At 45.2% G+C, this 17,219-nt stretch overlaps 1 protein-coding gene across 1 annotated transcript in view; it reads left to right on the forward strand.

Annotated features, from left to right (window-relative positions):
• TLL2 (tolloid like 2) overlaps positions 1-17,219 on the forward strand; it is a 174,878-nt gene that overhangs the window by 145,577 nt on the left and 12,082 nt on the right. The window contains exons 11-16 of the mRNA XM_007940052.2: positions 3,667-3,783; positions 4,856-5,001; positions 6,075-6,270; positions 13,360-13,485; positions 14,883-15,043; positions 16,004-16,184. Of these exons, the coding sequence (XP_007938243.1) occupies positions 3,667-3,783; positions 4,856-5,001; positions 6,075-6,270; positions 13,360-13,485; positions 14,883-15,043; positions 16,004-16,184 (927 nt within the window). The remainder of the gene's footprint in view (positions 1-3,666; positions 3,784-4,855; positions 5,002-6,074; positions 6,271-13,359; positions 13,486-14,882; positions 15,044-16,003; positions 16,185-17,219) is intronic.

Genomic DNA, 17,219 nt, shown 5'->3' on the forward strand with positions numbered 1-17,219 from the left:
ACCCACAACAGAAACTTAGTACCTGTTCTGGTTACCTAGTTACCGTTCTGACAAGAATATACCACAAATGGGATGACCTTAACAGGAGTTTATTCTAATAATTGGGAGGCTTTAAGTCCAAGTTCAAAGTGCCACACTCTAGGGATTGGGTGAAAGCCCCTCAACCTTGGGGTCCACCTCTGCCTCCTGCTCCCAGCCCACTGGCACTAGAGGCATTCTTCACTCAGACGGCTGCTGGCTGCTAAGGGAGAAGCCCCAAGGTTGACAAGTAAAAAGACACAGTCCCGATGTTACCAAACCACACGGCAGGCCATTAACTTAAGTCCATTGTAAATCCCAAGGTCGGCAGAGCATAGCAGGCTGCTGAGCAACAACACAGCTATATGCAGGGTCCAAGCATGCCTTAGGCAAGAGACCATTCCCAAGGCTTCTCCTTGTATACAGGAAGCAGACCACATCCCAAAGGCAGCTACTCAGCTGCTTGTGGTAGATCCCACCATGGAGCTGATTGCCAGTCTCATCATGGGGAATAACTACCACCAGCTGCCCAGCCACTCAACCAGGCCCAGCCAAGATGACACACAAACATAACTACCACAGTACCCATTAAATGATAACTCCCCATCTCCCCTTCCTCCAAGTCCCTGGTAACCTCTGCTCTACTTTCTGTTTCTATGAATTTGTCTAGTCTAGTTATTTCCTATCAGTAGGCTCATACACTGTTTGTCCTTTTGTGTGTGGCGACCCCCCCCCCTTTGACTTAGCATATCATTTTCAAGGTTCATCCATGTCATGGCATATATCAGAACTTCATTTTTTTCCTGTAATTTCCCACATCTTATTTATCCATTCATCTGTTGATATTGTTGTTGTTAGGTGCCATCACGTCGGCTCCAACTCATAGTGACTCCATGTACAACAAGAATGAAACACTGCCCAGTCCTGCCCATTGTTGCAGCCATGTGTCAATCTGTCTCGTTGAGGGCCTTCCCCTTTCTCGCTGGCCCTCCACTTTACCAAGCATGATAGCCTTCTCCAGGGAATGGTCCCTTCTGACAACATGACCAAAGTAGGTGAGATGAAGTCTGGCCATTTTCACTTCCAAGAAGCATTCTGGCTGCACTTCTTCCAGGACAGATTTGTTAGTTCTTCTGGCAGTCCATGGTACTTTCAGTATTCTTTGCCAACACCACAACTCAAAAGCATCAAATCTTCTGCAGTCTTCCTTATTCATTGTCCAGCTTTCATGTGCATGTGAGGTGGATGAAAATACCATGCCTGAGTTAGGCATACCTTAGTCTTCAAGGAGACACCTTTGCTCTTCATCACTTGAAAGAGGTCTTTTACAGCAGATTTGCCCAATGCAATATGTCGTCTGATTTCTTGATTGCTGCTTCCATTGGTGTTGACTGTGGAAACAAGTAATATGAAATCTTTGCCAATTTCAATCTTTTCTTCATTTATCATGATGCTGCTTATTGGTCCAGTTGTGAGGATTTTTTGTTTTCTTTATGTTGAAGTGTGATAGATGTGGGTTATTTTCACCTTTTGGCTGTAGTGAATAATGCTGTATTGAACATTGATGTACACATATCTGAGTCTCTGCTTTCAGTTCTTTTGGGTATTATTCCAAGGAGTAGAATTGCTGCGTCATATGTTAATTTGATATTTAGCTTCTTGAGTGTTAAAGGGATTTTTGAATGACTCACAAAATTGGTCTTTGTCAGAACAATGGACTTCCAGTCCAAATACATCCTGCTTGGTCTGTACTGTAAATTGATCAGTACAGATCAACCCGTCTCCTGCCCTGCCCTCATCTGTGCCCTAGCTCTGGGCTGTCATCCTTATATCATATGAAGAATTACATGACTAGGGATTACCATGCACTGGGAAGGCATTTCCTTCCATGTTTGTCCTCTGCAGGAGGTCCAGATTTTGACCATGTACCCAATTGTCTAAGAAATAATTTTTTTTTCTATAACAAAATTCCTTATCTATCATCAGCCACCATTCCATCAGGTAGTGAGGACTTAATATCAGTCAATTTGTGTTTTCTTCCCCAGAGTGGAGGTGTGGGGTTGGGGAAGGTTAACTTTGTGCCAAGGCATTGGGCATGGGGAGGTATCTGTATTGCCATCTCTACCAGCATTGCTAAGATGACCTTATCTCTACCTGATCTTTAGTCGCCTTTCCATGTAAGAGGTTGTTGGTCCCAGCCCTAGGCCAGGTTAGGTGGGTGCCAAACCCAAGTCTCCCCAGAATCTTGGGAGACATTCTATCCTCTAGGCTAAGAAAAAGTCACTTCCATGCTCCTGTCTGGAGCCTGGAGTCATTCTGCTGCCATTGTGCCACACTCTGCCTGAAGAGCTCTGCATGCCTGTCTCAAGGCCAACTGTCCTGACAAACCATGGAGATCCTTCTTCAGTTCTTGTCCCAGGTAGGGCATGGAGAATCTAAGGTTGCCCTTAAAGTTGTCCCTCCAGATCCTCAAACTTATCTGGGAGTTCTATCATTGTTTTTCCCAGGGTCTCAGCTCAGGGTGGGACAGCACACAGGGTCCTTTTAGGGGCTCCATGGTGCCAAGCCCCTCTCCTGTGAAGAAGACTTGTACACCAGGTAGTCGCTCACTCCTCCATCCTAGGAATTATCCTAAGGCTACAAGAATGGAAAATTTTGCCCTTATTCATCATGTGTTCTTATATATCTTTGGTCTTATGCCTAAGCTTTTGAAATTCAAAAGCCAAGATGATCTGGTTTCTTTCTTGTGTTTTCTGGCATCCTTTCTCTGAGACAATGAAGGTAAAAAGTCTATGTGCCCCCAAAGTACCCCCAGAAGCATATATGTATAATAGGAAGTGCCACATTCCAGACCATTATCCTACCGCACCTTCAAGTGCTTCAGCAAGACCCATTGGGCACTGAGATGAGGGTTGCTAAGGAGGATGCCTGGGGTGAGTTTAGGGGTTATGCATGGCTCTCTTGGCTATATTCTAAATACTTTTAGTGATTAGAACCTGAAATTCCGCTGAAATCCATTTTATATGAGGCATACGGTTTCCTAGAGCCCATGTGACCATTTCAATTCCATCTTCTAATCCTTTATGTGCTATGAGCCAAGTTCCCGTAGCGAGGGTTACTGCTCACATTCATTATTGTTATTTGTAAAATCAATGACTTAGGTTTTACATATCACCAGCGGGCTCTAAGTCAGGGTTGCAAAATGGGTTGTGCCTTGCATGCCAACCTGATCTGTGCTTCTTAGAGTGATGTGTTGAGAAGGATTCAGAGACATGTGGACTTAGTAGGAAAGGGTGCTGTAGTTGATTAGCAATGTCTGTCATGGGTGCAGAAAGGAGGAGTGGAAGCTAGCCCTGCACCCCTATCTGAGAGCTGCTCTCCTTCTAGAATTTAACCCAAGTAATTGTTGAGTTAACAGATGGGAGTGCTCCAGTGTTGACATCAGTGACCTTTAAGCATCAGTTCACCTAAGTGTCCCCCAGCAAGCCTATCAACCCACAGATTTCTTGCTCTATCCCCAAATAATTGGGATCCACCTCTGGTGGATCTCTGATGGGGAAGGTCCTCAAACCACATTTGAAGAAGCACCACTTCCTGTTGCTCTACAGTGAACCCCTTCCTGTTTGACATTCTTTCTTTACTTCCCAGGTAGATTTTGTGGCGATAAAGTCCCGGAGCCCCTCATCTCCACAGACAGCCGGCTCTGGGTCGAATTCCGCAGCAGCAGCAACATCTTGGGCAAGGGCTTCTTCGCTGTGTATGAAGGTTTGTTCACAGAGAGGGGCCACTCAGTAGCTTCTGAGATGCCGCTGTCCTTCACATGCACCCGCCGTTCCTCTCCACTGAAGGCATGTGTGGCAGCTTGCCAGAGCCACCAGGGTCCGCAGGCCATGCTGCAACACTGCAGAGGGCAAGCTGAAGATTCCAGCGCAGGCCTTTTCCCTCACAGTCTGGAAGTAGAGAGGCCAGCCATGCTCATTGCAGGATGGCCCTCATGTGCCTGTCACTGAGCCCTCCTTTCCGTTCAGATGGGGAGTCAGCTTCCCCTACACATGGGGGTGCCAGGAGGATAGACAGGTAGCAATGGCAGCAGCCTCTGAATCACTGTATGAGCCTGAGCAGACATCTCACCTCTCTGAGCCTCTATTTCATTTGTGCAAAGAGGACTTTGGATGACATCAGGGAGTTTCTGACTAGTTTCCCCAAGGCCACCTTGGTGGTTGCCTTGTGGAAACCAACAGAGCTGGGCTCTAGGGATCTGCCCACAAGGACAATCCCACCTCTATTTGTTCTACACATTGGGCTTCTCTGGCTAGCCATTCCCCTCCCCCATAAAAGGAAACCACTAGATGATTACTAAAGTGTCTTTTAACTTCAGATTGTTATAATTTTGGAGAGACCCAAGTTTTGTTTTTTATAAAAGAAATAATGTGTGTGTATGTGTGTGTGTGTGTGTGTGCATGTGTGTGTCCTTACCCGGGCTGCAAATTAGAATCAAATTAGAATCACCTGGGAGAGAAAACTGCTGCTGGGAGCTTACCCAAACCACTGGAATCAGATCTCTGGGGATGATCTTCCATAGGTTAAAAAATCTACCAGGTGATTTGATGCACAGTGAAGACAGAGCGTCACTTCACTAAGCAGTTATTTTCTTTATATGAAAAGATTCAGAGTTGAAAACAAGTGAAATTGTGCTTTTCTCGATGTGTAGCTTTGTTGGATGAAAATGAAAATGCTGGCAAGTGGAGCCACCTAGTGGTAGTAAATGGTCACCCTACTTCTTTCATATCGTCTGACCAGGGATACCTCTTCCTCCCTGTGCTCTCTCTTTCTTAAGCCACGTGTGGGGGAGACATTAACAAAGACGCTGGTCAGATTCAATCTCCCAACTACCCAGATGACTACAGACCTTCCAAGGAGTGTGTTTGGAGGATCATGGTCTCGGAGGGGTTTCACGTGGGGCTTACTTTCCAAGCCTTTGAGGTGAGTACTGCTCGGATTGTCTTCTCAAGGGATGAAGTTAATGTCCAATTTAGCTAGAAACTGTCTATTCTGTAAGGATGGGTTTTCATTTTTTAGTTAAAGACAGGAAACTAAGAGGACATGTTGTTGTTGTTGTTGTTTGCCGTCGAGTCGGCCCCGACTCATAGCGACCCCTCCTTGGGTTTCCAAGGCAGTATCACTACGGAAGTAGGATTGCCCAACCTTCCTTCCGACATGTTAGCCCCTGATAAACTGTACTCGGACAGCTAGGATTAATACTTTTGGAGGCGCTGAAATTGGGTCAGACTCTTTCTGAAGGCTGCTAGAGAGGGTGGATGGGATTAACTGAAGTGACAAGTTGAGGACTGTGTCCAAGAAAGTGTTGTGGAATTGTTCTTCCCTGCTTATTGTCTCACATTGGTGGTTCAGTGGTAGAGTGCTTGCCCTTCTGTGTGGGAGACTGAGGTGTAACTCCCGGCCACTACACATCATGTGCAGCCACCATCCATCAGTGGAGGTTTGCATGTTGCTATGATGCTGAACAGGTTTTAGCAGAGCGAGCTCTGTGGCATAGTGCCTAAGGCACTTGACTGCTAACTAGAAGGCTGGTGGTTCAAACCCACCAGCTACTCCTCAGAAGGAAGGTTGGGCAATCTACTTCTGTAGTGATACCACCTCGGAAACCCAAGGAGGGATCGCTATGAGTTGAGTCTGACTTGACGGCAAATAACAACAACAACAACCAGACTGAGATGGGCTAGGAAGAAAGACCTGATGATCTACTTCCAAACATCAGCCAAAGAAAACAACAGCCTGATTCTTTTGTGCATGGGGTTACCGTGAACAGGGACCCAACCCTTGTCATGAGTGGAGGGCCAACTCAGGGATGGCTGACAACCACAGATCTCTCCTTAACGTCTACAAGTAGGAGAACGCTTAGAGAAGCCCACACTTGAGTCCTTCTGCCTCTTGGTTAGATTTTAGACAGGGATGTTGAAGTTCCCTTCTTAAGTCAAAAACCTTCAACCCCCAGCCATCTGTACTCATCTATGTGCCTCTGTTTCTCCATCTAGATTGAAAGGCATGACAACTGTGCATATGACTATCTGGAAATCCGTGATGGTCCCACAGAAGAGAGTGCCCTGATTGGCCACTTCTGTGGCTATGAGAAACCGGAGGATGTGAAATCAAGTTCCAACAGAATGTGGATGAAGTTTGTGTCTGATGGCTCTATCAATAAAGCAGGCTTTGCTGCCAATTTTTTCAAGGGTATGAATTAGCATTTGGTTTCCATTTTTACTCACAGGAAGAGGTATTGTCCTCTGGGCTTAAGAGTCACAAAACACATGTGGAATCTTAGCATCAAACAAGATTTCCTGCAGGAAAGAGGCAGCGGCCAATTTTAGAGATGTGCATAGGGCCCCCAACAGAGGCCACAATGGACTGAGGAGCAGGCTTAGCCTTGCTTTGGCTTTTACATGACAGACAGTTCTGCCACTGTACTTGGAAATTAATTGAATAAATTTGTAAGGTCAAGCTATACTGTAGTGAAACTGAACATTGATAATAATTTTTGCATAGTAACTGCCATTAATTGAGTGCCTACTATGTGATAGGAACAGTACAAGGCACTTGACTTACATGATGTCATTTACTCCCCAAAATAAGTCTCTGAATTGTGTTTTGATCAAACCTGATCAGAGCTGAGAAGGCATTCATCATCCTCAGATCTGAGGTTAGGTATTAGTGTTCCTTTCCAGTGATCTAACTGGTAACCAGTTGGCACTGACCCGTCCACACCTCTTTCCTGGTTCTGCTGGTAACCAGCAATACACATTTTAGAGAGGATTCTCTAAGTCTGGGGATCAGGGTTACCAGATTTAGCAAATATAAAAAAATAAGAAACCCAGTTCAATTTAAATTTCAGATAAACAAATATTTCAGATATCTCAAATACTGCATACTTAAGAAATATTAGGTTGTGGTTTGTTTGTTTGTTTGTTTGTTTTAATCTGAAATTCAAGTTTTACTGGGTTTTCTATATTTTATATGGCACCCCTACTGGAAGGGCCCATCAGGGCAATGGAAAGAAATGCTTCTCTCTATGAAGCTTAACTGGCCAGTAAGGGACTGAGGTAAGAGTACCCATGAAAACCAGCCTTGTTTGAGGATTTAGAAGGTGCCATCTCCCTTCTTGGCATTTAACGCTGTGCTGTATTTTTGTGCTGTGCTATGGGCTGAGGATACTGGTGAAACGGCCCTTTGCCTCAGGATGGTGAAGGAGACCAGCAAGCCAAAGGCAGTGCCATGGTCCTGTGGACAAGTGGACCATGGAAAATGCCGTGGCCCCAGCTATGCCTGCAAGTGGGGCTCCTATTACCCGGTCTAGCTACTTCAAGGGCATTTCAATGTGCAGACGCCTTTTCAGACACCCATGACGGTGTTAATTGAGGCCCACCTGCACTGACTTAGTACACAGACGCAGCCTGACATTATGTTTATGTCCAGGAAGACCACGTTTAGAAAAGAAGACTTTTGCAACATTAACCTTGAACCCGAATCTTAAAGGAAGAGCCAAGACTATACAAAACCCATTGGGACCTATTAAAGGACAAAGAATAGACACTTACTGAATGCCCACCATTGGCCAGAAACTACGCAAGTTACCTCACTTTATCTTCAGAATGACTCCTTGATAGGCATTTTTATGACCCTCATTTTAAAATGAAAGAAATGAAATTCTAAAGTGGCAAATCTAGAAGTAGTGTGTGGCTCCACAGGATTCCACAGCACACTCTTTTTTTTCCTATGCCCCGTTTTTAGCTCCAAGACCCAAAAGTCACAAGGAAGAAAAGTAAAGGGGTTTGACTATTTCATTCATATTTGTGATTTCATTCTCACACTTGTCACTTCACTGCCTATTTTTGATACCACTGGGATATAGGAAAGGGCCCTGGATTTTGCGTCTGAGGTTCTGGGTTCTGGACCTGTCTGTGCTCCTTATTGGCTACACGTTCACGGGCAGGTCAGTTTTCCTTGCTCAGACTGGATCATACCCGTTTTGCCCTTCACTTTATTGCGGCTGGCACATAGTAGGCTCAATACTTATTGAACAATGGGCAAGTGGATGAACGAGGCTCAGCTGCTTCATTTCTAGATTGGGCATCATGACACCTGCTCTGCCTACCTTGCAGGGCTTCTAGGAGGATGGGTGAGGTGGGGGACCAGTCTAGAACATCACTATCCAACAGAAATAGAAGGAAAGCCACAAGTGTGAACCATACCTGCAATTCTAAATTTTCTAGTAGCCACTTTACAAAAGAAGAAAGAAACAGTGAAATTCATTTTAATATTTATTTTATGTAATCGCAAGTATCCAAAATGCTATCATTTAAACATGTGCTGCTATTGTTGTTGTTAGGTGCCTTTGCGTCAGCTCTGGCTCATAGCAACCCTATGTACCACAGAAAGAAACGCTGCCCAGTCCTGTGTTAGCATCATAATCCTTATTATACCTGAGCCCATCACTGCAGCCACTGTGTCAATCCACCTTGTTGAGGGCCTTCCCTTTTTTTACTGACCCTCTACCTTGCCAAGCATGACATCCTTCTCCAGGAAATGAAATGATCCCTTCTGACAACATGACCAAAGTAAGTGAGATGAAGTCTGGCCATTCTTGCTTCCCAGGAGCATTGTGGCTGCACTTTTTCCAGGACAGATTTGTTAGTTCTTCTGGCAGTCCACAGCACTTTCAGTGTTCTTCACCAACACCACAACTCAAAAGCATCAACTCTTCTTCGGTCTTCCTTATTCATTGTCCAACTTTCACATGCATATGAGTCTATACATGTCATGGGTTAGGTGCATCTCAGTCTTCAAAGAGATATCATTGCTTTTCAGCACTTTAAAAAGGTCTTTTGCAACAGATTTCCCCACTGCAATACGTCATCTGATTTCTTGACTGCTACTTTGATGGGTGTTGATTGTGGACCCAAGTAATATGAAATCTTTGACAACTTCAGTCTTTTCTCCATTTATCATGATGCTGTTCATCAGTCAAGTTGTGAGGACTTTTTTCTTTATGTTGAGGTGTAATCCATACTGTAGACTGCAGACTGGAGTCATTAATCTTTATCAGTAAGTGCTTCAAGTTATCTTCACTTTGAGCAAGCAAGGTTTTGTCATCTGCATATCACAGGTTGTCAGTATAAATATTAACGAGATATTTTGCATTCTTTTTTCCTTACTAAGTCTTGGAAATCCATTGTTTTACACTCAGAGCCCATATCAGTTTAGACTAGCTACATTTCAAGTGCTCAGTAGCTGCATGTAGCTGGTGACTGTCATATTGGACAGTGCAGGTCTAAAGACTGGGCAAAGCTAGCTTCCTTAGACAAGGCTTTTTCTGATGAGGTCACCACTAAGATTTCCCGTGAACACAAAGTGCTCAGAGTATGAGTCGCTATTTCTCCAGCAAAAGAAATTGGAAGAGTAATGACAAAGGTTACATAAAAGAGTTGGGCCAAGGCAAAGAACTCTTGCTTTGGTGCCACTGGCAGGAGACTTTGCCCAGGGCCCAGCCGGTGGATGACACTGACCAGGGTGCAGTTGGCCTCTCCATCCCTCTCCTGGTGCCACACAGCAGCTTAGCCAGCAGCAAGCGGAACACCTCGCATTCTGGTTGCTTTGGGTGATGGCAACAGCATTCCAGGGTTGGCAGTGCCATTTGGGTCTCACAATCCCCACATAGAAAATAGGAGAATCCCCACCTTGACCCCTGCATTCTACTGCCATGAGGTGTTTGGTGAGGAGAGTGGGCTTCCCACGAGTGTTTCTTCCAAAGCTTAGGGATATGTCCTGCCTTTTCTTTCCATAACTCTCTTTGAGACAACTTCTGGGATCCCTTTTGAGCTGTCTCATTGTCTGACCGGAGATTGGTTCGCTCTTTCACTAATACCACCTGGAGAATGGAAAGAACCCAGAACTTTCTGTCTATAAAGCTGAACTTTGGTTCCGACCTTTTCCTCCACCCCCAGGCTCTTACAGATTTTTCTCGGCAGCTTGGCCTTGGCCAATGTAGCCCAGAGCAAGCATGAGCTAGTTTGGAGTAGAGACTATTTCACCGCAGCATAGAGGCTTCCACTGAGAGAAGAGCCCTGCTACACTTGTATGCCGTCCACCCAAGTTGGAGCACATTTGAAAGTGGCCAAACATCCCACTGATCTTGCTGTAGAAGGAATACATTTCACCCATTTTCTCTTTGCTTTAGGCCCAAGGCCATCCCACTGGCCTTTCTCTCTTCCCATGTTACTGAGATGGCTCTAAGAGACATGTTCATCTGGGGTCCTGCCTATAGCCACAGCATCCTCCAGCATTAGACCCACTCTATCTTGGTCTTTTGTTTATGTTGGTCTATTCTGATGAGCTCTTTCCTAACTTTCCTTTTGTCTTCTCCCTCCACGTTCACCAGCCAGGTTTCTAGAATCTTCTGCACTGCTCTCTTGCCCATCTAGTCCTCCTTCCTTGACCCATCCTTGATGCAGTCTCCTTTCTGTTCCTGCTTTGTCTCCTTCCCTACTCAGGCCTGCACTGCTCCTCTCTCATCTGATTCAGGTGTACCCAGGCAAACCTTATCCTTTTCATGCCTCCATTATTGTGTCACTATGTTGTTGTTGTTGTTAAGTGCCGTCGAGTCGTTTCCGACTCACAGCGACCCCATGCACAGCAGAACGAAACACTGCCCTATCCCGCGCCAGCCCCACAATCCCTGCTATACTTGAGCCCATCATTGCAGCCACTGTGTCAGTCCATCTCGTTGAAGGCCTCCCCCTCTTTAGTCGACTACACCCCTTGGAATTTCTAAATCAGTTCCACTCTTTTCTACAGACATAACTGTATCAATCATCTACATACGGGGCACTTCACATGCATCATCTTAAATCTGACCACGGTCCTAAAAGCAGGTATTTTTATTCTCATTTTAAAGCAGGAGATGCACTCAGAGAGGTTAAATTACCAGACTGACGTCACCTAGGTTTTTGGTAGAAGACATGGGGTTGAACCTAAGTCTGCCTGACTCACTCTAAAGACTGGACTCTTTCATTATTCTTTATGGCCTATTCTCCTCTTCCTACATTTTCAAGCAAATATCTAAGAAGTGCTTTTCATATGTAAACATTATGTTGCACGATTGCCACCATTGAAGCATATTTAATATTTGCGTTTGTTTGAGGCTGAAGACAATTCCAATGCCCTGCTTAAACCATCTCCCTTAAACTCAGTCTTCCCTCCTGACCAACTTATTTAAGTTGTTGAGCCCAGGAACACATCATTCTTAGTTACCAAAGTTTACTCTCACTACGTAAAATGATGGGATGCTTAAAAAACCATCTTTGATCCGGAAGAAAGCGACCAGGTTGATGAGGATTCTGTGCTTCCCAGACAAGGAAGATTGGAAGGAAGTGGATGTATTTGAGGTAGAAGAGTACAGAGTTGAGGGGGAGTTGGTGACCGAAGGGTTTGCATTCTCTGTGTGGGTCTACATTACAGAGCTAAGATTGGTGGATTGGAAATGGCAAGGAGTCAGATTTTCTACCCAAAAAACACCTTTGAAAAGTAGTGAGAGTCCTCCCATTTCTGGAAGTGTTCAAACAGGGTCTGAAAAGCCATCTGCCGGGAATGTCGTTAAAGAATCCCCGCCTGAAGGGCAGGCTGAAGTGGCTCCATAGCTTTTCAGGTCTTGCCAATGCTAAGATACTCCAATTCCTTTCAGCTTATGTGTAATGAGATCTTTCAAGATTTGGGGCACAACTTCCATATTTGTCTTAATCCTGCCTCCCATGGTGTTCAGAGCCCAGCCCTACTACAGCCTTCTTCTTCCTAGATTGGAGATTTTTGGGGACAAGGCCTCAGTGTTCAGTTGTCCCTTCACTGGGCTCCTCCAGCTCTGTTAGGTCATAGCCTGCATGATCTATTTCACCAACACGTGTACCATGGTTGGCAATGGAGAATGTGATATTTCTCTTTTTATCTCTCATGCTTTTCTTAGAGATGCCCCAGGCTTCAGCTTTTCTTTTCTTCAGTGGTACATGGGCTGATGTATCTGGGGAGACTCTTCAATGACTCCTCTGTTTCTCTTCTGGACAGCACTATGACCACCCACTTGTCATTATTTAGTTGCTTCAAACACATTACTGAACACTTACCAGTGCTGAATTCCCTGCAGACCCACCACCAACTCAGCCACCTATGGCCTCTTCCTGAAGTTTATTCTGGGAGCATTCACTAACCTAAGACCCCATGTTCTCTCTGACCTTGACCATTTCCTTGTGCACACCTCTTCAAATTATTTATAAAAATGCTAAGTAATCGGTTCCAGCTCTAATCTCTAGAGAATACTTATACATCCTCATTCAGAAATGTGTCCTTTTGTCCTAATCTTTTATTTATTGTCTCTAAGCAGTTCCATATTTGTGGGGGGTGGGGCAGAATTTCCCCAATGGCATGGCATTAAAATGGATTAAGTGTTTGGTACGGAGCCTTGTGAGATTTTTTGAAATCGCAAATGAATACTGCTGACTGAACACATCCCAGAATTGAATTATCCAAGTATGAGCTCCTCTCAAGGAGCTCTGCTTTTGGGTAACAAGTTCCTCTTGCTGGTCTCACCCAGGTTCCCTCCTTTATGAAAACTTACTAGAGTTGCTGCTTGTTTTTCATTGTCTTAGTTTGCTAGATCTGCCATAACAGAGATATCACAAGTGGGTAGCTTGAAAGAACAGGAACTCATTTTCTTGAAATTCTGGAAGATATTAGTTTAAATCAGAGTCTTGGCTGTGTTAATTCCTTCTATGGGCCTCTCTCCTAGTTTCAGGTACCTACTGGCAGTCCTTGGTGTTCCTTTGCTCACAGATAGGTCCTCACCTGGCATCTATATTCCTTTGTGTGTGTCTCTGTGTCTGTTTTCCTCTTTTAATAACTCAGAAGTGAGTGATTAGGGTTAGGACACACTTGGCTCTGACACAACTTCATTAAACTTAAAAAAAAAAAGGAAAACTCCTGTTTCCAAACAGGATCAAATCCACAGGTACAGGGGCCAGGACTTCAATATATATTTTGAGGGCAACATGTAATCCATAACAGTGTGGACATGCACCTCACTTTTCTGGTTACTTCTGGAGATGACAGTAGCATCCCAGGGTTAGCAAATGATCACTAGAAACCACTCTTGTTCTCAGCAGACCCTTGCTTTTATTCCATTTTCCTCTAAGCTGGGGGCTTGGGACATGGAAGGGGATGGGGAATAAGACCAGGCAGCTTTGTGATGATCTAATCAGGATCACCTTCCTTCACCAACAGAAGTGGATGAGTGCTCGTGGCCAGACCGTGGTGGGTGTGAGCAGCGCTGTGTGAACACGCTGGGCAGCTACAAGTGCACGTGTGAGCCGGGCTATGAATTGGGTGCAGATAAGAAGGCCTGTGAAGGTGGGTGTTGCACCTGTCCTCTGGGGGGACAAATCTTGGGGCTCGGTGGAGCTGAGATGGGGCAGCTGGTTGACTGTGAAGTAGTAACACACAGACATAATGGAAGATTCTCCTACTTCCCAGAGAGGGCAATACCTTTACAAGCAGTAACCAGTTGCCATAAAGTCAGCTCTGACTCATGGCAACCCCATCTGTGCCAGAGAAGAACTGTGCTCCACAGGATTTTCAATGGCTGATGTTTCAAAACTAAATCACCAGGTGTTTCTTTCGAGGTGCCTCTGGGTAAACTCGATTCACCATCATTCTGTTAGCAGCTGAGCAAATCAACCCTTTTGTTAAAACTGCAGACTATGCCTTAGAAATGTGAAACTGGACCAGGTTCCCAGTGAATGATTTCTATGCATATTGTTCAAGGACATTGGTTACATTTTTCACAATATGTCAACATTATTTCTGTTCTGGTTGTTCAGTTTCCATTAATCTAGCTTCCCTGCCTACCCCCCTTACCTTCTTATCTTTATTTAGGGTAAATGCTGACCATTTGGTCTCACATAGTTGATTTTTCTTTAAGAGTATAGTACTTACAATGATGTTATTTATTTTACGAGCTAATCTGTTATTTAACTGAAAGGTGACCTCTGGGAGTTGTTTTGGTTCCAGGTTTAAAGGGTGTCTCAGGGCAGTCTCGGGGTTCCTCTGGTTCCTATTGGTCCAGTAAGTCTGGAATTTTTTAAGAATTTGAGTTTTGTTCTACATTTTTTTCCTATTCTATCTGGGAGTATCTATAGTGTCCCTAATCAGAATGGTTGGTGGTGGTAGCTGGGCACCATCTAGTTCTTCTGGTCTCAGGATAGATAAGGCCATTGTGCATATGGGCTATTAGTCCTATAGGATAGTTTCTTCTTTGAATTCAGATGAGTTTTAAGATTGAAAAGAAAAACAAATAAAAACTACAAGCACATTTGGAGTGACTTGCTGACAGCAGACTTCAGTCATTCCATTTTGACCTGGTTGGTGTGCTGTCTTCCTTGCCTATCTGCATGAATCTGCTTATTCATGTAAACTAGGTATATGGCATAGCTTGGTACAAACATTTCTAACTCTCCTTTGGTCCAAGTTATGTGGGGTCCCCAACTATGCCCTGGAATGACACGTAAGCTCAACTGCATCATCATCATTTGCAAAACTAGGTAAAATTTGTCCCCAACGTCATTCCCCCACAATCCTCAGTTGAAACAATTAGACTAGAAAAAAGAACATGGAATTAATCAGTTAAGATTGTCGAACTTTATTTTTAAAAACTTACTAAAGAACAGCAGGGCATAATGGTGCTTGGGGGGAATTGCAGTCACTTGGAACTAAAACCAAATGAATCTTGTTTCTGTTTCCCCATGCAGTGGCCTGTGGCGGTTTCATTACCAAGCTGAATGGCACCATCACCAGCCCTGGGTGGCCGAAGGAGTACCCCACAAACAAAAACTGTGTCTGGCAGGTGGTAGCCCCCGTTCAGTACCGGATCTCCCTGCAGTTTGAAGTATTTGAGCTGGAAGGCAATGATGTAGGTTTCTTCGCTCTAATTCTTTGGGGATTGTGTTGAGATGGGGAGAAACAGATGGGGAAGCAAGGGGGTACTGAGAGCTGACTTGAATGCCAATGACTACAATGCATAGAGACCCCAATGTCAGTGAGAGGCTCACCTTAAAATGAATATTGCATGGAGAGACCAAACTCTTGAAAGCAACTGATCAGAGCACTGAGCAGTCAGGTTCATTTTGAGAAAAATCATTACTGCAGCAGGCAACATCAGTACTAGTTTTGGCTCCACCATTGCTGTGTGACTTTGGATGAGTATCTTTCCCTTTTTGAACTTCAGTGTCTCTGTATGAAAGTATGACAGAGTTGGACTGTATCAGTGGTCTGCAAACCTCTCCTTCCCTCCCAACACCCCTCTTCTTTTCCTTTTTCTAGCAATGGGGCCCCTTTCTTCAGATGAAATCTCATGTGGAAAACCAACAGAAAGATAAATAAAAGCAAGGCTGTAGAATTAGGGGAATGTGGGTTTTGGAGAAGGTCTCTGGATAGTGCAAACGGTTTTCTCTCAACTACTAACCCAAAGGTTGGCAGTTTGAACCTGCTCAGTGACTTGGAGGAAGAACAGCCTGATATGCTTCTGTACAGCAGCCAAGACAACCCTTTGGAACCCTTCTACTCTGTACCACAAAGGGTTGCCATAAGTTGGAACTGACTCAGTGATGGCATCAGGTTTGGGTTTCGGAGCCTTGCCCACTTACGCCAGCTGAGGCATTTCCCACAAAGCCACAACTGGACTCTGCAGCTCCTGGAACTCATTCCAGTGACAGCTCAGTAAGGGGCAAGGTGACCCTCCCCAGGATTGCCTGAACCCACCTGACAGGGCTCAGCTCCCAGGAGGGATGCTACGACACAAGGTGTTGGGGGGGGCGGCTGTCTGGGGAGAGCTGTGAAGCACCAGGTCCTTATCCACCTCGCTCCCTTGCAGGTCTGTAAGTATGACTTTGTGGAGGTGCGCAGTGGCCTGTCCCCCGATGCCAGGCTGCATGGCAAGTTCTGTGGCTCCGAGACGCCCGAGGTCATTACATCGCAGAGCAACAATATGCGTGTGGAGTTCAAGTCGGACAACACGGTTTCCAAACGTGGCTTCAGGGCCCACTTTTTCTCAGGTACGCAGGTTTGGAGGTGAGGCCACAGCACTGAGGGACAAATGACTTGACAGGGCCCCAACCTTGGGGTACCTGTTAGCTCCTCTCTGCCCACCTCCTCCACCCACACAATATTTCCACCCTGTTTGGATCTGGAGTTTTTTATATGGGTGGCTATACTAGTTTGTGTGGCAGTTGTAATAAATTGGGTGGCTTTGAATAAGAGAAATGTATCCTCTCACACTTCTGGAGGCTAGAAGTCCAAAGTCAGGGTGTCGCCATGGCCATGCTCCCCATGAAGGCTTAGGGATGAAGCCGGCCTTCCTCCTCCAGCTTCTGGGGCTCATGCCAATCCTTCACATTGCTTGGCTTCTAGCTACATCTCTGTCTCTGTCTGCAGGTAGCTGTCATCTCCATGTCCTCCATGTCCTCTCTTGTTCTTATAAAGACACCTGTCATTGGATTTAGAGCCCAGCCTAAATCCAGGCCTCTGAGTCACACAAACTGTTTGCTCACTGAGTGACCTCAGACTTCTTAGCTGCTCCCAGCCTCAGTTTCCTCCTTACCTGTAGCATGGGATGCACGTGCCAACTTCTAGGGTTATGTGAGAATTAACTTAGACACGTATAAAAAGTGCTTGGGGCAGTGCCCAGCCCACAGTAAATACCCAATAAATGGTAGTTATTTTTATTATTGTGACTATTATTATTATTGGGAGCTCTGGTGGCATAGTGCCTAAGGCATTTGACTGCTAACCAGAAGGCTGGTGGTTCAAACCCACCAACCAATCCTCGGAAGGAAGGTTGGGCAATCTACTTCAGTAGAGATACCGCGTCAGAAACCCAAGGAGGGGTAACTCCTTGGGAGTTGGATCCGACTAGATGGCAGTGCATGTTGCATTTTTGTCTTTCAAGGAGCTCCTTATTTGGTGAGGAGACGGGCAAGAGAACATATATAAATTTAAATGCTTTAGGACATGGAATTCAACACATACCAGGGCTGAGTTGTTGTTGTTGTTGTTGTTATGTGCCGTCGAGTCAGCCCCGACTCATAGCG

The sequence above is a fragment of the Orycteropus afer genome, unplaced genomic scaffold (assembly GCF_000298275.1).
Source record: "Orycteropus afer afer isolate SDZICR_OR568_19922 unplaced genomic scaffold, OryAfe1.0 scaffold00064, whole genome shotgun sequence".
NCBI classification, from domain to species: domain Eukaryota; kingdom Metazoa; phylum Chordata; class Mammalia; order Tubulidentata; family Orycteropodidae; genus Orycteropus; species Orycteropus afer.